The sequence below is a fragment of the Anthonomus grandis genome, chromosome 17 (assembly GCF_022605725.1).
Source record: "Anthonomus grandis grandis chromosome 17, icAntGran1.3, whole genome shotgun sequence".
Lineage (NCBI taxonomy): Eukaryota > Metazoa > Arthropoda > Insecta > Coleoptera > Curculionidae > Anthonomus > Anthonomus grandis.
In genome coordinates, this window is record NC_065562.1 from 17,516,738 (window position 1) to 17,533,692 (window position 16,955).

General features: G+C 26.7%; 1 protein-coding gene across 1 annotated transcript; it reads left to right on the forward strand.

Moving 5' to 3' along the window:
- Positions 1–11,206: 11,206 nt before the first annotated feature.
- Positions 11,207–13,546, forward strand: LOC126746157 (UDP-glycosyltransferase UGT5-like). Its single transcript, XM_050454284.1, has 4 exons — positions 11,207–11,490; positions 11,542–12,354; positions 12,405–12,624; positions 12,686–13,546. The coding sequence occupies exons 1-4, from the start codon at positions 11,253–11,255 to the stop codon at positions 12,975–12,977; spliced, it is 1,563 nt and encodes a 520-aa protein (XP_050310241.1). The 5' UTR covers positions 11,207–11,252; the 3' UTR covers positions 12,978–13,546.
- Positions 13,547–16,955: the final 3,409 nt, after the last annotated feature.

Below are 16,955 nucleotides of genomic sequence, written 5' to 3' on the forward strand. Positions count from 1 at the left end.
AAAATTTCAGATTTTCCATTAATTTTAATAGAAATTTCTTAAATTTTAGGGGAGATTTTTGCGTAATAAAAAATCAATTATTATTAATTAAAAATCGTAAGAGACATTAATTTTTGGGAAATTCCCTATATGTATATTTTAATTATTTAACAAAAAAATCTAATATTCCTAATTTTCTTGGAAATATTTGAATAAAAATGCATTTTTTTTTTAAATCAGAAAATATTTAAATTTTTTCATATTTCGTATATTTGTATTTTAATTTTTAAAACTAATATATATGCACAATTTTTCAAATAAAAAAATTACCAATTATTCTGGAAATTTCTGGAAAATAGAAATTAGAGGGCATTGCCTCAACAAAACCTTGACTTTTGAAAAATCCAGTTTTCATGAATTTTCTTTTAATTTAATAAATTTCCCAAAAGAAAATAAATTACTTGGATTTTTTTTTAAATTTTAAAGGAAAATTTTCCAGGGATTTTTTGGAAATTTTACCGAATTTTCTAAACAAAAAAAATAATCCAACTATGCCAAGAAAACCAGAAAATTTCAAATTTTCATTTTATCACCTGGAAATTTTTGTCACAGATTTTTTGGGAATTTCACTCAATTTTCCAGACAAATAAAAACAAAAATTCAAAATTTTTGCGTTTTACAATTTATTCTGGAAAATATTTTTTTTTGAAAAATCTTGAATTAAAAAAAATTCAGTTTTTATGAATTTTTGAAATTAAAATCCTCAATTTTCCAAGAAAAAATAGTAGAATTTTTTTTTATTTTCCATTAACCTTGAATTTCTAAAAAATGCAGTTTTTATGAATTTTCTGGAAATTTCTTATAATTGAATAAACTTTCCAAGAAAAAATAAATTAGCTGGATTTAATTTATATTTTCCAGGGATTTTCTGGAAATTTTACTCAACTTTCTAAACAAAAAAAAAAACAAAAATTTTACATTTTCATTAACTTTTCAACAAATTTCTTACTTTTTAACGAAAATTTATTAACACAATTTTTTTCAAATTAACTTTCTGGAAATTTCCTGATTATTTTAATAATTTTTTTAAAAGATCAAAAATTCCAAATTTTCATAAATTTTCCTGGAAATTACTTAAATTTTAATGAACATTTTTCAATTCATTAAAATAAACATTATTATTATCAAGGCCATTTAAAAAAACCCAAAAGCTTTTAGCTTAAAAAAGAAAATTTAATTTTTATGAATTTTTGAGAAATTTCTTAAAATTTAATGAATTTTCCAAAATCAAAGTCCTGAAAATTCTTTCCAGAAAAACTTGATTTTTTTTATTAACCATGTTAATAAAAAAAGTCAAGTTTTTGTGAATTCTCTGGAAAATTCTTAAATTTTAATGTAAATTTTCCCACACATTTCCTGGAAATTTCTTATAACTTAACTGAATTTTCCAATCCATTTTTTGTATTTTTTTGGAAAAAAAAATCAAAAGTTTCCAATTTCTTGGATATTTCTATTATATATGAATATTACTTTTTAAAATAAACATCCACCAATTACTTGGAAATTTCTTAAGGAGATTTTTGCATAATAAAAAATTAATTAATATTATTATTATTAATTAAAAATGGTAAAAGACATTAATTTTTGGGAAATTCCCTATATGTATATTTTAATTATTTAACAAAAAAATCAAATATTCCTAATTTTTTTGGAAATATTTGAATAAAAATGCATTTTTTTTAAATCAGAAAATATTTCAATTTTTTCATATTTCGTATATTTGTATTTTAATTTTTAAAACTAATATATATGCACAATTTTTCAAAGCATTTCTTGGATATTTCTTCTATTTGTATTTTAATTTTTCAAACTATTATTCTGGAAATTTTTGGAAAATAGTTTTTCCATAAGAAGGCATTTGCTCAACAAAAACCTTCACTTTTAAAAAATCCAGTTTTTATGAATTTTCTTTTAATTTAATAAATTTCCCAAAGGAAAATAAATTAATTGGATTTTTTTTAATTTTAGAGGAAAATTTTCCAGGGATTTTCTGGAAATTTTACTGAATTTTCTAAGCCAAAAATCAAAATTTTGAAATTTTTACGTTACACAATTTATTCTGGAAAATAAAAAAAAAAAAAGATTTTTTTGAACAATCTTGAATTAAAAAAAAATTCTTATTGTGTTACTGTTATTGTGAATTTTTGGAAAAAAAATCTTAAATTTTCCTGGAAATTTTTACACTGAACGTGCCAAAAAACCCAAAAAATTTCAAATTGTCATTACCTGGAAATGTTTAAAAATTTTTTCATACATTTTTTGGGAATTTCACTGAATTTTGCAAACAAAAAATCAACAAATTGAAATTTTCGATTAATTTCTCAAATTCAAGTGATGATTTTTGCATAAGAAAAAATCATTTTTTGAAAATTTTTTATATATTTTAATAATTTTAAAAATAGTCAAATACATTCAAGACATTTCCATTAACCTTGAATTTCTAAAAAATCCAGTTATAATGAATTTTCTGAAAATTTCTAATAAATTAAAAAATAAATAATATAAATAATATTTTAAAAAATCCAGTTTTCATGAATTTTCTTTTAATTTAATAAACTTCCCAAAAGAAAATAAATTAGAGTTTTTTTTTAATTTTGATGCAAAATTTTCCAGGGATTTTCTGGAAATTTTACTAAATTTTCGAAACAAACAAATAATCAAAAATTTGAAATTTTTGGGTTACATGATTTATTCTGGAAAATAAAAAAAAAGATTTTTTTTGAACAAACTTGAATTAAAATGAATTTTTGGAAAAAAACTTCAAATTTCCTGGAAATTTTTACACTGAACGTGCCAAAAAAAAACCAAAAAATTTCAAATTTTCAATTAATTACTTGATTCCTCTACCTCTGACAGGATATTTCTGGAACCGGGATGCTGTTTCTGGATTACCGAGACCATCCATGGACAAACCGGAGTGTCCTAATACAGTTATGGCCAACTTATACTTTTACTTTATTCTTATTTATGTTTTTATTGAATGTAGCTTTTGCTAAATAAAGATATTATTTATTTATTTAAAATGTTTTAAATTTTTCCACGCATTTCTTGGGAATTTCACTGAATTTTGCAAACAAAAAATCAACAAATTGAAATTTTCGATTAATTTCTAATAAATTAAAAAATAAATAATATAAATAATATTTTAAAAAATCCAGTTTTCATGAATTTTCTTTTAATTTAATAAACTTCCCAAAAGAAAATAAATTAGCGTTTTTTTTTAATTTTAAAGGAAAACTTTCCAGGGATTTTCTGGAAATTTTACTGAATTTTCTAAACAAAAAAAATAATCAAAAATTTGAAATTTTTGCGTTACAGAATTTATTCTGAAAAATAGAAAAGCATTTTTTTTTTAAATCTTGAATTAAAATAATTAGGTTTTTATGAGTTTTTGGAATTAAAATCCTCAATTTTCCTAGAAATTTTTGCACTGAACGTGCCAAAAAACCAAAAGGAAATTTTTTAAAATTTTTCCACACATTTTTTGGGAATTCACTGAATTTTGCAAACAAAAAAACAACAAATTGAAATTTTCGATTAATTTCTCAAATTCAAGTGGAAATTTTTGCATAAGAAAAAATCGTCTTCATTTTTTGGAAATTTCTGGTATTTTAATAATTTAAAAATTAATCAAATATTTCTAATTTTCATTCTTAAACTTCCTAAATTTTAATGGGCATTTTCCATTAACCTTGAATTTCCAAAAAATCCAGTTTTTATGAATTTTCTGGGTATTTCTTATAATTGAATAAGCTTTCCAAAAAAAAATTAATTAGCTAGATTTTTTTTTTATTTTAAAGAAAAATTTTCCAGGGATTTTCTGGAATTTTCACTGAATTTTTTAAACAAAAAATTTACTAAATTTCTTAGTTTTTATTGGAAATCTAATTGACTTTCTGGAAATTAACCTTCTAAGAAGATCAAAAATTCCCAATTTTCATAAGTTTTCCTAGAAATTTTAATGAACATTTTTCCATTTAAAGACATTAAAAAAACCCAAAAGCTTTAATTAAAAAAAATCACTTTCATTAATTTTCCAAGTATTTCTGGAAAATTGTGTGAAATGGACATTTTTTTCCAAGAAAAAATAAAAATCATGTATATAAGAAAAATCCAATTTTTGTAAATTTTCTGGAAAATTCTTATACTTTACTGAATTTTTCAATCCACAAAATTCAAAATTTCCGAAAATTTTGCTAAATTTTTTAAATAAAAAATTTCCAATTTTTAATAATTTACTTGGTGTTTCCTATAATTAAATAGAAATTTTTAAAAAATTTTTCTGGAAATATCCAGTAATTTACTGATTTTTCCAGACAAAAAAAAGTCAAAAATTATCAAGTTTTCCTATAAATTTCTTATGCTTTAATGAATTTCCAAAAAAAAAAAATTCAATTTTCAATAATTTTTCAGGAAGTTTATTAAATTTTATTGGACATGTTTAACAAATTTCCAGGCAATTTTTAGTATTTGACTGAATTTTCCAGTAAAAAATTTAAGATTTTCATTAATTTTCCTGGAAATTTCTTACAATTTACAGCATTTTCCAAACATAAATTTTAAAATTATTTTTATATTTTAAAGATATTTAAAAAGAAAACAAACTTCCCAAATGTTCACATTCCTGGATTTTGTTCTATAAAAAGTCGTTTAAAGAATATCCAATTTTCTGGAAAGCAGTTTTCTGGAAATTTCTCATATTTTCAAGGAAATTTTTGCCTAAAAAAAATTTTCAAAATCCAATTTTTCGACTTTTTAAGAAATTCCAAAAAAAACTCTAATTTGCTTCGATTTTCCTGGAAATGTTTCTACAAAGCGTCCTTTAAAAAAAAAAAAGATCTAATTTCCTGGAAGTTTCTCAAATATTACTGAATTTTCCAAAAAAGTCTTCCTGGAATTTACCTTGGGAGGAAATTTTGTCAAATAAAACCGATTTTTAAATTTTTAAAAAAATCCAATTTTCCTGAATTTTCTAGAAATTTCTTATAATTCACTAAATTTTTCAAAAAAAAAAAAAACATTTTCAATAACTTTTCTGGAAATTTCCATGAATTTTCTGAAAGTTACACTTGGAGAAAAAACCATTTCCATGAATTATTTTGACATATCTTGAATTTTCCAAAAAAAATTAAATTCTCATTATTTTTTAGTCTAAAATATCTGATTTACATTAATTTTCCAGGAATTTCTTTTTTTTTTATGGAAATTTTTGAGGTTAAAAAAAGCAATTTTCTGAAAATTTCTTATATGTAAATTAATCTTCCAAAAATTTCAGTTCTTCATAAACTTCCCTGGAATTTTCTCATGTTTTATTACAAGAAAAAATTTAAAATTTTCGTCCATTTTTCTGGAAATTTCCTATTAACTCTTACAATGAATCTAGGTGAAAAAAAATTCCAATTTTCACCAAGTTTCCAAGAATTTCCTACATGCCAAAGCAATTTTTTCACTTGCCTGGAAAAACAAAATTAAGTTCACCAGGCCATTCTGTTTTATTCCCCGTAATGTTACATAGTTACCGTGCCACAAATACGGTACACACCTTTAAAACCGAATTATCCGAGACGCATTCGTGACGATAGTTTCCTAAGTAAAAAACTTACCCCAAACCACCCTCTGCAATTAATTTTAGCAATAAACCGCCGTAAATACTACAAATAAATTCATTTAACTAATAATAATAATAATAAACAATAAATTAATAAATAAATCCGCATGATGGCGCGGCCACTACCCCGTCTTTCCGCCAAGTAGTATATAGAAAATTAAAAATACAATTTATTATATAAATATATACCCTTAATTAAATAACTGTAAATAAACTGTAAAATATGAATTTCTACCTCAGTAAGAAATTTATTATATAATTCCAGCCCCCTTAATATATTTATATATATATATATATATAACATTGAGCCCAATATATATGTATTTTATATAAGGGGGTAGGAAATATCCGTTTTTAAATAAAAAATTATATTAATTTATCTATTTAAAGCGAATCGCATGGTGCGCTATAATAATATGTATATAATAAGTGTATATATTATTATATAAAACGTGTTTCCTGTATATTATATAAAATTTTATAATAAGAACTCAGTTTTGTGATAAAGATTATATAAACTGTCGGTATATCTGTATTATGTAAAAATAACTTATATCTTATTCTATATGTAATTAAATATTTATGTGGTTATAAAGTGTATGAATAAATATAATATATATAATGAAGTGATGGTTTTTTTTTTTTGAAAATCTGGAATAAGTCGGTTGGGGGTGGTTTTTTGGAAAATTAGGTAAAGGGCTTCTCAATTAGGCTTTTAATGGAGTATACATTCCTAAAATGAAAATTTTAGATTTTTCATTTTAGGTTTTGCTTCATTTTTATAGTATATTTAATTTTTTTTTCTACGCATGTAGATGCTCTGTAATATTTCAAACAACTTTTATTAAGACCAAAAACCTGTCAGGCTTTTACTTTTTTTATAAATAAATTAATTATATATATGTTTTTTTTATTTTGGAAAAGTGGAAAACCTTAAGTAACTCGCTTACTGTTCGGTTTTCGGAAAAATTGCTTAAGTGCTTTTCGATTAGGCTTGTAACGGAGCATCGATTTCAAAAATTTCGAATTTTCCATTAGGGATTCATGAAAATTGATATGTTTAATATTAAGTTTTTCTCGATTTTCTTTAGTTCTATGGCAAATAGGATCGATTTTTTTTTCGCATATAGATGCTCTGTGATATTCTTAAGAACTTTTATTTAAACCAAAATTTTGTCAGATTTTTAGTTTTTTTAATAAAATTAATTTTGTTTTTTGAAATCTTGAGCAAAAAAAATTATTCCAAAAAGGAAAACCTTAAATAACTCGCTTAATATTCATTATTCGAAAAAAATGCTTAATTGCTTTTCAATTAGGCTTAAAAAGGGGTATTTATTTCAGCAATTAAAATTTTGAATTTTCCCTTAGGAATCCAGGAAAATTGAGATTTTTAATTTCAAGTTTTCCTTAATTTTCTCCATTTCCATGGCAAATAGAACCATTTTTACTTTATACATGGATGCTTTGTGATATTCTAAAGAACTTTTATTAGAACCAAAACCTTCTCAGATTTTTACTTTTTTGAATAAAATTAATTTTGTTTTTTGAAAAAAATTAATTTTGTTTTTTGAAAACTTTGTCCAAAAAAAATTATTCCAAAAGGGAAAACTTTTAATAACTCGCTTAATATTCATTTTTAGAAAAAATTACTAAAAAGCTTTTCATTTAGGCCTGTAATGAAGAATCTATTTCAAAAATAAAAAATTTTAATTTTCCATTAGAAATCCAGAAAAATTAAGATTTTTAATTTTAAGTTTTCCCTAATTTTCTCCATTTCCCTGGCAAATAAAACCTTTTTTTCTTCACACATGGATGCTTTGTGATATTCTAAAGAACTTTTATTGGAACCAAAACCTCAGATTTTTAGTTTTTTGAATAAAATTAATTTTGTTTTTTGAAATCTTGAGCAAAAAAAATTATTCCAAAAGGGAAAACCTTGAATAACTCGCTTAATATTCATTTTTCAAAAAAATTACTAATAAGCTTTTCTATTAGGCTTATAATGGAGCATCGATTTCAAAAATTAAAATTTTGAATTTTCCCTTAGCAATCCAGGAAAATTAAGATTTTTAATTTCAAGTTTTCCTTAATTTTCTCCATTTCCATGGCAAATAGAACCTCTTTTTCTTCACACATGGATGCTTTGTGATTTTCTAAAGACTTTTTATTGGAACCAAAACCTTCTCAGATTTTTACTTTTTTAAATAAAATTAATTTTTTTTTTTGAAAATTTGATCAAAAAAAATTACTCTAAAAGGGGAAAACTTCGAATAACTCGCTTAATATTCATTTTTTGAAAAAATTACTGAGAAGCTTTTTAATTAGGCTTATAATGGAGTATCTATTTCAAAAATAAAAATTTTGAATTTTTCCTTAGGAATCCAGGAAAACTGAGATTTTTAATTTCAAGTTTTCCTTAATTTTCTCCATTTCCATGGCAAATAGAACCATTTTTGCTTTATACATGGATGCTTTGTGATATTCTAAAGAACTTTTATTAGAACCAAAACCTTCTCAGATTTTTACTTTTTTGAAAAAAATTAATTTTGTTTTTTGAAAATTTGATAAAAAAAAATTATTCCAAAAAGGAAAACCTTGAATAACTCGCTTAATATTCATTTTTCGAAAAAATTACTAAAAAGCTTTTCTATTAGGCTTGTAATGGAGTATCTATTTCAAAAATAAAAATTTTGAATTTTTCCTTAGGAATCCAGAAAAATTAAGGTTTTTATTTTCAAGTTTTCCTTAATTTTCTCCATTTCCATGGCAAATAGAACCTCTTTTTCTTCACACATGGATGCTTTGTGATTTTCTAAAGAACTTTTATTGGAACCAAAACCTCAGATTTTTAGTTTTTTGAATAAAATTAATTTTGTTTTTTGAAATCTTGAGCAAAAAAAATTATTCCAAAAGGGAAAACCTTGAATAACTCGCTTAATATTCATTTTTCAAAAAAATTACTAATAAGCTTTTCTATTAGGCTTATAATGGAGCATCGATTTCAAAAATTAAAATTTTGAATTTTCCCTTAGCAATCCAGGAAAATTAAGATTTTTAATTTCAAGTTTTCCTTAATTTTCTCCATTTCCATGGCAAATAGAACCTCTTTTTCTTCACACATGGATGCTTTGTGATTTTCTAAAGACTTTTTATTGGAACCAAAACCTTCTCAGATTTTTACTTTTTTAAATAAAATTAATTTTGTTTTTTGAAAACTTTGTCCAAAAAAAATTATTCCAAAAGGGAAAACTTTTAATAACTCGCTTAATATTCATTTTTAGAAAAAATTACTAAAAAGCTTTTCATTTAGGCCTGTAATGAAGAATCTATTTCAAAAATAAAAAATTTTAATTTTCCATTAGAAATCCAGAAAAATTAAGATTTTTAATTTTAAGTTTTCCCTAATTTTCTCCATTTCCCTGGCAAATAAAACCTTTTTTTCTTCACACATGGATGCTTTGTGATATTCTAAAGAACTTTTATTGGAACCAAAACCTCAGATTTTTAGTTTTTTGAATAAAATTAATTTTGTTTTTTGAAATCTTGAGCAAAAAAAATTATTCCAAAAGGGAAAACCTTGAATAACTCGCTTAATATTCATTTTTCAAAAAAATTACTAATAAGCTTTTCTATTAGGCTTATAATGGAGCATCGATTTCAAAAATTAAAATTTTGAATTTTCCCTTAGCAATCCAGGAAAATTAAGATTTTTAATTTCAAGTTTTCCTTAATTTTCTCCATTTCCATGGCAAATAGAACCTCTTTTTCTTCACACATGGATGCTTTGTGATTTTCTAAAGACTTTTTATTGGAACCAAAACCTTCTCAGATTTTTACTTTTTTAAATAAAATTAATTTTGTTTTTTGAAAATTTGATCAAAAAAAATTACTCTAAAAGGGGAAAACTTCGAATAACTCGCTTAATATTCATTTTTTGAAAAAATTACTGAGAAGCTTTTTAATTAGGCTTATAATGGAGTATCTATTTCAAAAATAAAAATTTTGAATTTTTCCTTAGGAATCCAGGAAAACTGAGATTTTTAATTTCAAGTTTTCCTTAATTTTCTCCATTTCCATGGCAAATAGAACCATTTTTGCTTTATACATGGATGCTTTGTGATATTCTAAAGAACTTTTATTAGAACCAAAACCTTCTCAGATTTTTACTTTTTTGAAAAAAATTAATTTTGTTTTTTGAAAATTTGATAAAAAAAAATTATTCCAAAAAGGAAAACCTTGAATAACTCGCTTAATATTCATTTTTCGAAAAAATTACTAAAAAGCTTTTCTATTAGGCTTGTAATGGAGTATCTATTTCAAAAATAAAAATTTTGAATTTTTCCTTAGGAATCCAGAAAAATTAAGGTTTTTATTTTCAAGTTTTCCTTAATTTTCTCCATTTCCATGGCAAATAGAACCTCTTTTTCTTCACACATGGATGCTTTGTGATTTTCTAAAGACCTTTTATTGGAACCAAAACCTTCTCAGATTTTTACTTTTTTAAATAAAATTAATTTTGTTTTTTGAAAACCTGATCAAAAAAAATTATTCCAAAAAGGAAAATCTTGAATAACTCGCTTAATATTAATTTTCCGAAAAAATTACTAAAAAGCTTTTCAATTAGGCTTGTAATGGAAAATCTATTTCAAAAATAAAAAACTTTAATTTTCCATTAGAAATTCAGGAAAATTGATCGAATTAATTTCAAGTTTTCCTCCATTTTCTCCATTTCTATGGCAAATAGAACCGATTTTTTTGCATTCATAGATGCTTGGTGATATTCTTAAGAACTTTTGTAGGAACCAAAATCCCCTCAGATTTTTACTTTTTTTGAATAAAATTAACATTGATTTTGAAAATTTTGACCCCAAAGAATAATTTTGAAATGGAAAACCTTGAATAACTCGGTTAATGTTCATTTTTCGGAAAAATTGCTAAGGACCTCTTCAATTAGGCTTTCAATAGAGTATTTATTTCAAAAATAAAAATTCTTTATTTTTCATTAGTGCTTGAGGAAAACTCATATTTCTATTCAAAGTTTGCCTCCATTTTCTCCATTTCTGTGATAAATAGGATCGATTTTTCTTTACACATGAATACCTTGCAATATTTTAAAAATCACTTATTAAGACAAAAACTTTCTAATATAATGATTTATTCTAAAAACAAATAAAACTACACAGTTTTCCCACGAATTTTAGTACAAAAAAAATGAGCCCAAAGTGAAAAACCTTAAATAGCTCGCTTAATCTATATTTGTCGAAAAAATCAATAATAACCTTTTTGAATGCCCTTTAAACGTACTTTATAATGCAAAAATAAAAAACATAAATTTCTCGATAGGACTTCTAAAAACCCCAAAGTTATTATGAAGCGCACCGATTCCATAATCTTAAACCAAGACAATAAACATTTTTCGATCTTTCGATAGCACACATACCCAATGACTTTTAATATAAAAATAATCATCAATAACAAACGTATCTACGCCTCTCCTTGTCCCGCACGTATTAAAGATAAGCTGAGAATAGATTACAAACAACGATAGGATAAATTTAAACCGCACTTCAAGTCAGTGTCCTCTCAGACGCCGTGGCGTGTAAAAATGGTGAAAATTCATTTTCTAGTGCTTGTCTTTATATTAGGACCCTGTGTCCAAGGGCTTAAGTTGCTCCTGGTCTTCCCTTTACCCGCCAGAAGTCACTACATCTTAGGCAACGAGCTGGGCAAAGGGTTGGCTCTTCAAGGGCACGAGGTCACAATGCTTTCCTCTTTTGAAGAGAAAAACCCTCCAAAAGGCTACGAGGAAATCCTGCTTCATGAGCTGACTGATCGTCAAAGATGTGAGTGTTTCCTCTATTTTTCTCCTTTTATTTAATAATAGAGTTTTCCAGTGTTCAGTGGCTCTGGGCAGCCCAACATGTTCCAAATGGAAAACGCCTCTCCATACTTCCAAGCGATCTTTCTAACCAAAATCGGAGATATGTTTTCGGACGCTTTCTTCAACCACTCCACAGTGCAGACTCTCCTTAATTCCGAGAGGAAATTTGACGTGGTGATAGTGGAGCAATTCTGGAACGACGCCATGAAGTATTTGGCCCATAAATTCGACGCTCACTTGGTCGCTTTTAGCACCATCGGCCCTAACCGTTGGGTGAACAACTTGGTGGGAAATCCAGAAAACCCCAGCTACATCCCGGACCTACTGTTAAGCTTCCACAGCGACATGACGTTCCTGGAACGTTCCTATAACCTGGTGTTTGGACTCCTTAACGATTTAATGCTGTACCACTACTTTTATCCTCAACAAGACGCGATATTGCACAAGTACTTCCCAGAAGCCCCCGAACTGGACGAAATCCAGTATAATGTGTCACTAGTGCTGACCAATGGGCACGAAAGCATCCATCCTGCCGTACCACATGTACCAAACATGATAGACATCGGAGGGTTCCATGTGAACCCCCCAGAGAAACTCCCGAAGGACTTAAAGGAGTTCCTGGATGGAGCCACAGATGGTGTAATATACTTCAGTTTGGGATCAAATTTAAAACCCTCACAAATGCCCCAAGAGAAGAAGGACATCCTCTTGAAAGTCCTTGGGGCCAGAAAGGAGAGGGTCTTATGGAAATGGGACGAGGATCAGCTGGAGGGTCAGCCCAGTAACGTGAAAACTTCAAAGTGGTTTCCCCAGCAAGCCATTTTAGGTGAGTCTGCAATTATTTTCTGGAAAACCTTAACTGGATATCAATTTCAGCACATCCTAACTGTAAACTATTCATCTCCCACGGTGGACTATTGAGCTTAACGGAAACAGTTTATTTAGGAGTCCCGGTGTTGGCTTTCCCAATATTCGGGGATCAAAAGCTAAATGCCGCTAGGATAAGGGATAAAAAGTTCGGACTTGCCTTGACCTTTTCCCAGATAACCGAAGAGAACTTAATTGAAGCTCTGGATGAACTTTTATCCAATCCCTCGTAAGTGGTCAATGATTTTAACAATTTCCACATTTAATTTTTTTTTCTGTTTCTCTTCCAGTTATCGGGAAAACGCGAGGAAATGCTCGGATATCCTACACGACAGGCCGATGAAACCGATCCAGATGGCGGATTATTGGATTCGATATGTCGTGAAGCATAAGGGTGCTCCCCATCTTAGGGTGGCCGCCATTAAATTGCCACTTTATAAATATTATATGTTGGATCTGTTGGCTGTCGGGCTTATTTGCTTGGGTTGGGTTGGGTTGGTTATTGGTTATTTGACTATTAAGGTTGTCAGGTTATGTTGCTGTAAGGGTAGGTCAAAGAGGGACAAAAAGAAGAACGATTAGTGGGGTTAATAATTATTGTTAACTATTTATCAATAATGTAGGATTTGTTAGGATTACCACTGATTTTTAAATAAAAAAAAGTTGTTCCTGGTCAGGATTTGAACTAAAGGATCCTCCATGACGCATAACGCCTTTTAGCTATACATTCTCTCCATGGGAAGACCTTGGATCAAATCCCCATGTAACCACTTTTTTTTTTATTATATTTTTTTTTTGCTATAATATGTGAATTTTTTTTAGTAATTTTAGTGTTTTTTTATTTTTTTTTTGTGTGGAATGAAGTGTCTTAAGTTCCCTTAAGGCAGCTTAAATTATTATAATAAAGTAATAAGATGCAATAATATAAGTGAAGCTAAACCCGGCTTATTTGAATAAAAAAAAGTGTTGCCTCGGTCAGGATTCGATCTTAGGGACCCTCGATGACCCGTTAACCAACAACCGTGCGTTGACGTAACGGGAGGACCTTGGATCAAATCCCTATACAACCAAAACTTTTTAATTTTTTTTTCGCACTGATTTTATTTATTAAATTTTTGTCAACGTTAAAATAGATTTTTTGTTAATCTTAAGTTAATTTTACTTGATGTGACTGTGGTTATCTCGGAAACGAGAGACAATATCGCTTAAATTAGAACGAAGTTGCGTATTTTTATGGTCAATAGAGTCGTCTTTACCGAGTTGCAAATTTTTATCTTTTTAGGTACAGCTATCACTTTAAATTTTCCAAAACATAACCTAGATTTTTTATTTCAGTTTAAAAAAATCATTTTTATTGCCTTTAAAATGGTATACAACTCAAGTGTCTTTACTAACGTTTTGTACTAAAAAGTCCCATCATCAAGGTGTGTTTATGTGACTATCGAATATCAAGGGCCAATTTTATAAATAATTTAGTGTTTTATGAATATCAAACTAATTATTTAAATAAAAAAAGTTTTTCCTGGTCAGGATTCGATCCTAGGGACCCTGGTCGGGGTATTCTCCTTTAACCCTGCTTTGCCTTAGCGACCTTAAGGACCTTGGATCAAATCTCCATGAAACCTAAACTTTTTTTATCAATTTTTCTTAACTCCTTTATTTATTTATTTTTTTACGCCTTTAAAGCGGATTTTTTTTTAATTTTTACTTAATATTTAAGGTTTTAACTGACTTTATCATGAAAACGGTCACTTTGATAATTAATTACTAAAAAACTATCCACGATAGCAACGTGCTTTTTTCAACGTTGTTAATAATTATTTTTTCTCTATAAAATGAGCCACTTAGTGATTTTATCAAATTTTTACCTTTGTAGGTACAGCTATCAATTTTAATTTTCCAAAACATAACCTAGATTTTTCATTTTAGTTTACAAAAGGCATTTTTATTCCCTTTAAAATAATATACAACTAAAGTGTCTTTACTAACGTTTCATACTAAAAAATGCCATCATCAAGGTGTGTTTATGTGACTATCGAATATCAAGGGCCAATATTATAAATAATTTAGTGTTTTATGAATATCAAACTGATTATTTAAATAAAAAAAGTTTTTCCTGGTCAGGATTCGATCCTAGGGACCCTGGTCGGGGTATTCTCTTTTAACCCTGCTTTGCCTTAGCGACCTTAAGGACCTTGGATCAAATCTCCATGAAACCAAAACTTTTTTTATTAATTTTTCTTAACTTCTTTATTTATTTAATTTTTTACGCCTTTAAAGCGGATTTTTTTCTAATTTTTACTTAATATTTAAGGTTTTAACTGACTTTATCCTGAAAACGGTAACTTTGATAATTAATTACTAAAAAACTATCAGCGATAGCAACGTAGTTTTTTCACAATTGTTAATAATTATTTTTTCTCTATGAAATGAGCTACTTAGTGATTTTATCAAATTTTTACCTTTTTAGGTACAGCTATCAATTTTAATTTTCCAAAACATAACCTAGATTTTTCATTTTAGTTTACAAAAGGCATTTTTATTCCCTTTAAAATGGTATACAACTCAAGTGTCTTTATATATATATATATATTTTATCTTCATTTTTCATACTAAAAAATGCCATCATCAAGGTGTGTTTATGTAACTATCGAATATCAAGGGCCAATATTATAAATAATTTAGTGTTTTATGAATATCAAACTGATTATTTAAATAAAAAAAAGTTTTTCCTGGTCAGGATTCGATCCTAGGGACCCTGGTCGGGGTATTCTCTTTTAACCCTGCTTTGCCTTAGCGACCTTAAGGACCTTGGATCAAATCTCCATGAAACCAAAACTTTTTTTATCAATTTTTCTTAACTTCTTTATTTATTTAATTTTTTGCACATTTAAAGCGGATTTTTTTCAAATTTTTAGTAAATATTTAAGGTTTTAACTGACTTTATCCTGAAAACGGTCACTTTGATAATTAATTACTAAAAAACTATCAGCGATAGCAACGTAGTTTTTTCACAATTGTTAATAATTATTTTTTCTCTATGAAATGAGCCACTTAGTCATTTTATCAAATTTTTACCTTTGTAGGTACAGCTATCAATTTCAATTTTCCAACACATAACCTAGATTTTTTATTTCAGTTTAAAAAAATCATTTTTATTCCCTTTAAAATGGTATAGAACTCAAGTGTCTTTACTAACGTTTTGTACTAAAAAGTGCCATCATCAAGGTGTGTTTATGTAACTATCGAATATCAAGGGCCAATTTTATAAATAATTTAGTGTTTTATGAATATCAAACTGATTATTTAAATAGAAAAAGTTTTTCCTGGTCAGGATTCGATCCTAGGGACCCTGGTCGGGGTATTCTCCTTTAACCCTGCTTTGCCTTAGCGACCTTAAGGACCTTGGATCAAATCTCCATGAAACCAAAACTTTTTTTATCAATTTTTCTTAACTCCTTTATTTATTTAATTTTTTGCACATTTAAAGCGGATTTTTTAAAATTTTTAGTTAATATTTAGGGTTTTAACTGACTTTATCCTGAAAACGGTCACTTTGATAATTAATTACTAAAAAACTATCAGTGATAGCAACGTAGTTTTTTCACCGTTGTTAATAATTATTTTTTCTCTATAAAATGAGCCACTTAGTGATTTTATCAAATTTTTACCTTTTTAGGTACAGCTATCAATTTTAATTTTCCAAAACATAACCTAGATTTTTCATTTTAGTTTACAAAAGGCATTTTTATTCCCTTTAAAATGGTATACAACTCAAGTGTCTTTATATATATATATATATATTTTATCTTCATTTTTCATACTAAAAAATGCCATCATCAAGGTGTGTTTATGTAACTATCGAATATCAAGGGCCAATATTATAAATAATTTAGTGTTTTATGAATATCAAACTGATTATTTAAATAAAAAAAAGTTTTTCCTGGTCAGGATTCGATCCTAGGGACCCTGGTCGGGGTATTCTCTTTTAACCCTGCTTTGCCTTAGCGACCTTAAGGACCTTGGATCAAATCTCCATGAAACCAAAACTTTTTTTATCAATTTTTCTTAACTCCTTTATTTATTTAATTTTTTGCTCATTTAAAGCGGATTTTTTTTAAATTTTTAGTTAATATTTAAGGTTTTAACTGACTTTATCCTGAAAACGGTCATTTTGATAATTAATTACTAAAAAACTATTCATGATAGCAACATAGTTTTTTCACCGTTGTTAATAATTATTTTTTCTCTATAAAATGAGCCACTTAGTGATTTTATCAAATTTTTACCTTTTTAGGTACAGCTATCAATCTTAATTTTCCAAAAGATAACCTAGATTTTTCATTTCAGTTTACAAAAGGCATTTTTATTCCCTTTAAAATGATATACAGCTCAAGTGGCTTTATCCACGCTTTGCACTAAAAAGAGCCATTATCAAGGTGTTTTTATAAGATCATCAAATAACAAGGGGCAATTTTATAAATAATTTAAACTTTTATTAGTGTGAAACTAAATATATAAATAAAAAAAGTGGTTCCTGGTCAGGATTTGAACCCAGAG

What these genes read in the sequence shown, in the direction of transcription:
- LOC126746157 (XM_050454284.1), top strand. Translation starts at nt 11,253, where the DNA reads ATGGTGAAAATTCATTTTCTAGTGCTTGTCTTTATATTAGGACCCTGT. An exon ending in GCTGACTGATCGTCAAAGAT is followed by an intron (nt 11,491 to 11,541) that starts GTGAGTGTTTCC and finishes AGAGTTTTCCAG; the next exon opens with TGTTCAGTGGCTCTGGGCAG. An exon ending in GAACTTTTATCCAATCCCTC is followed by an intron (nt 12,625 to 12,685) that starts GTAAGTGGTCAA and finishes TTTCTCTTCCAG; the next exon opens with TTATCGGGAAAACGCGAGGA.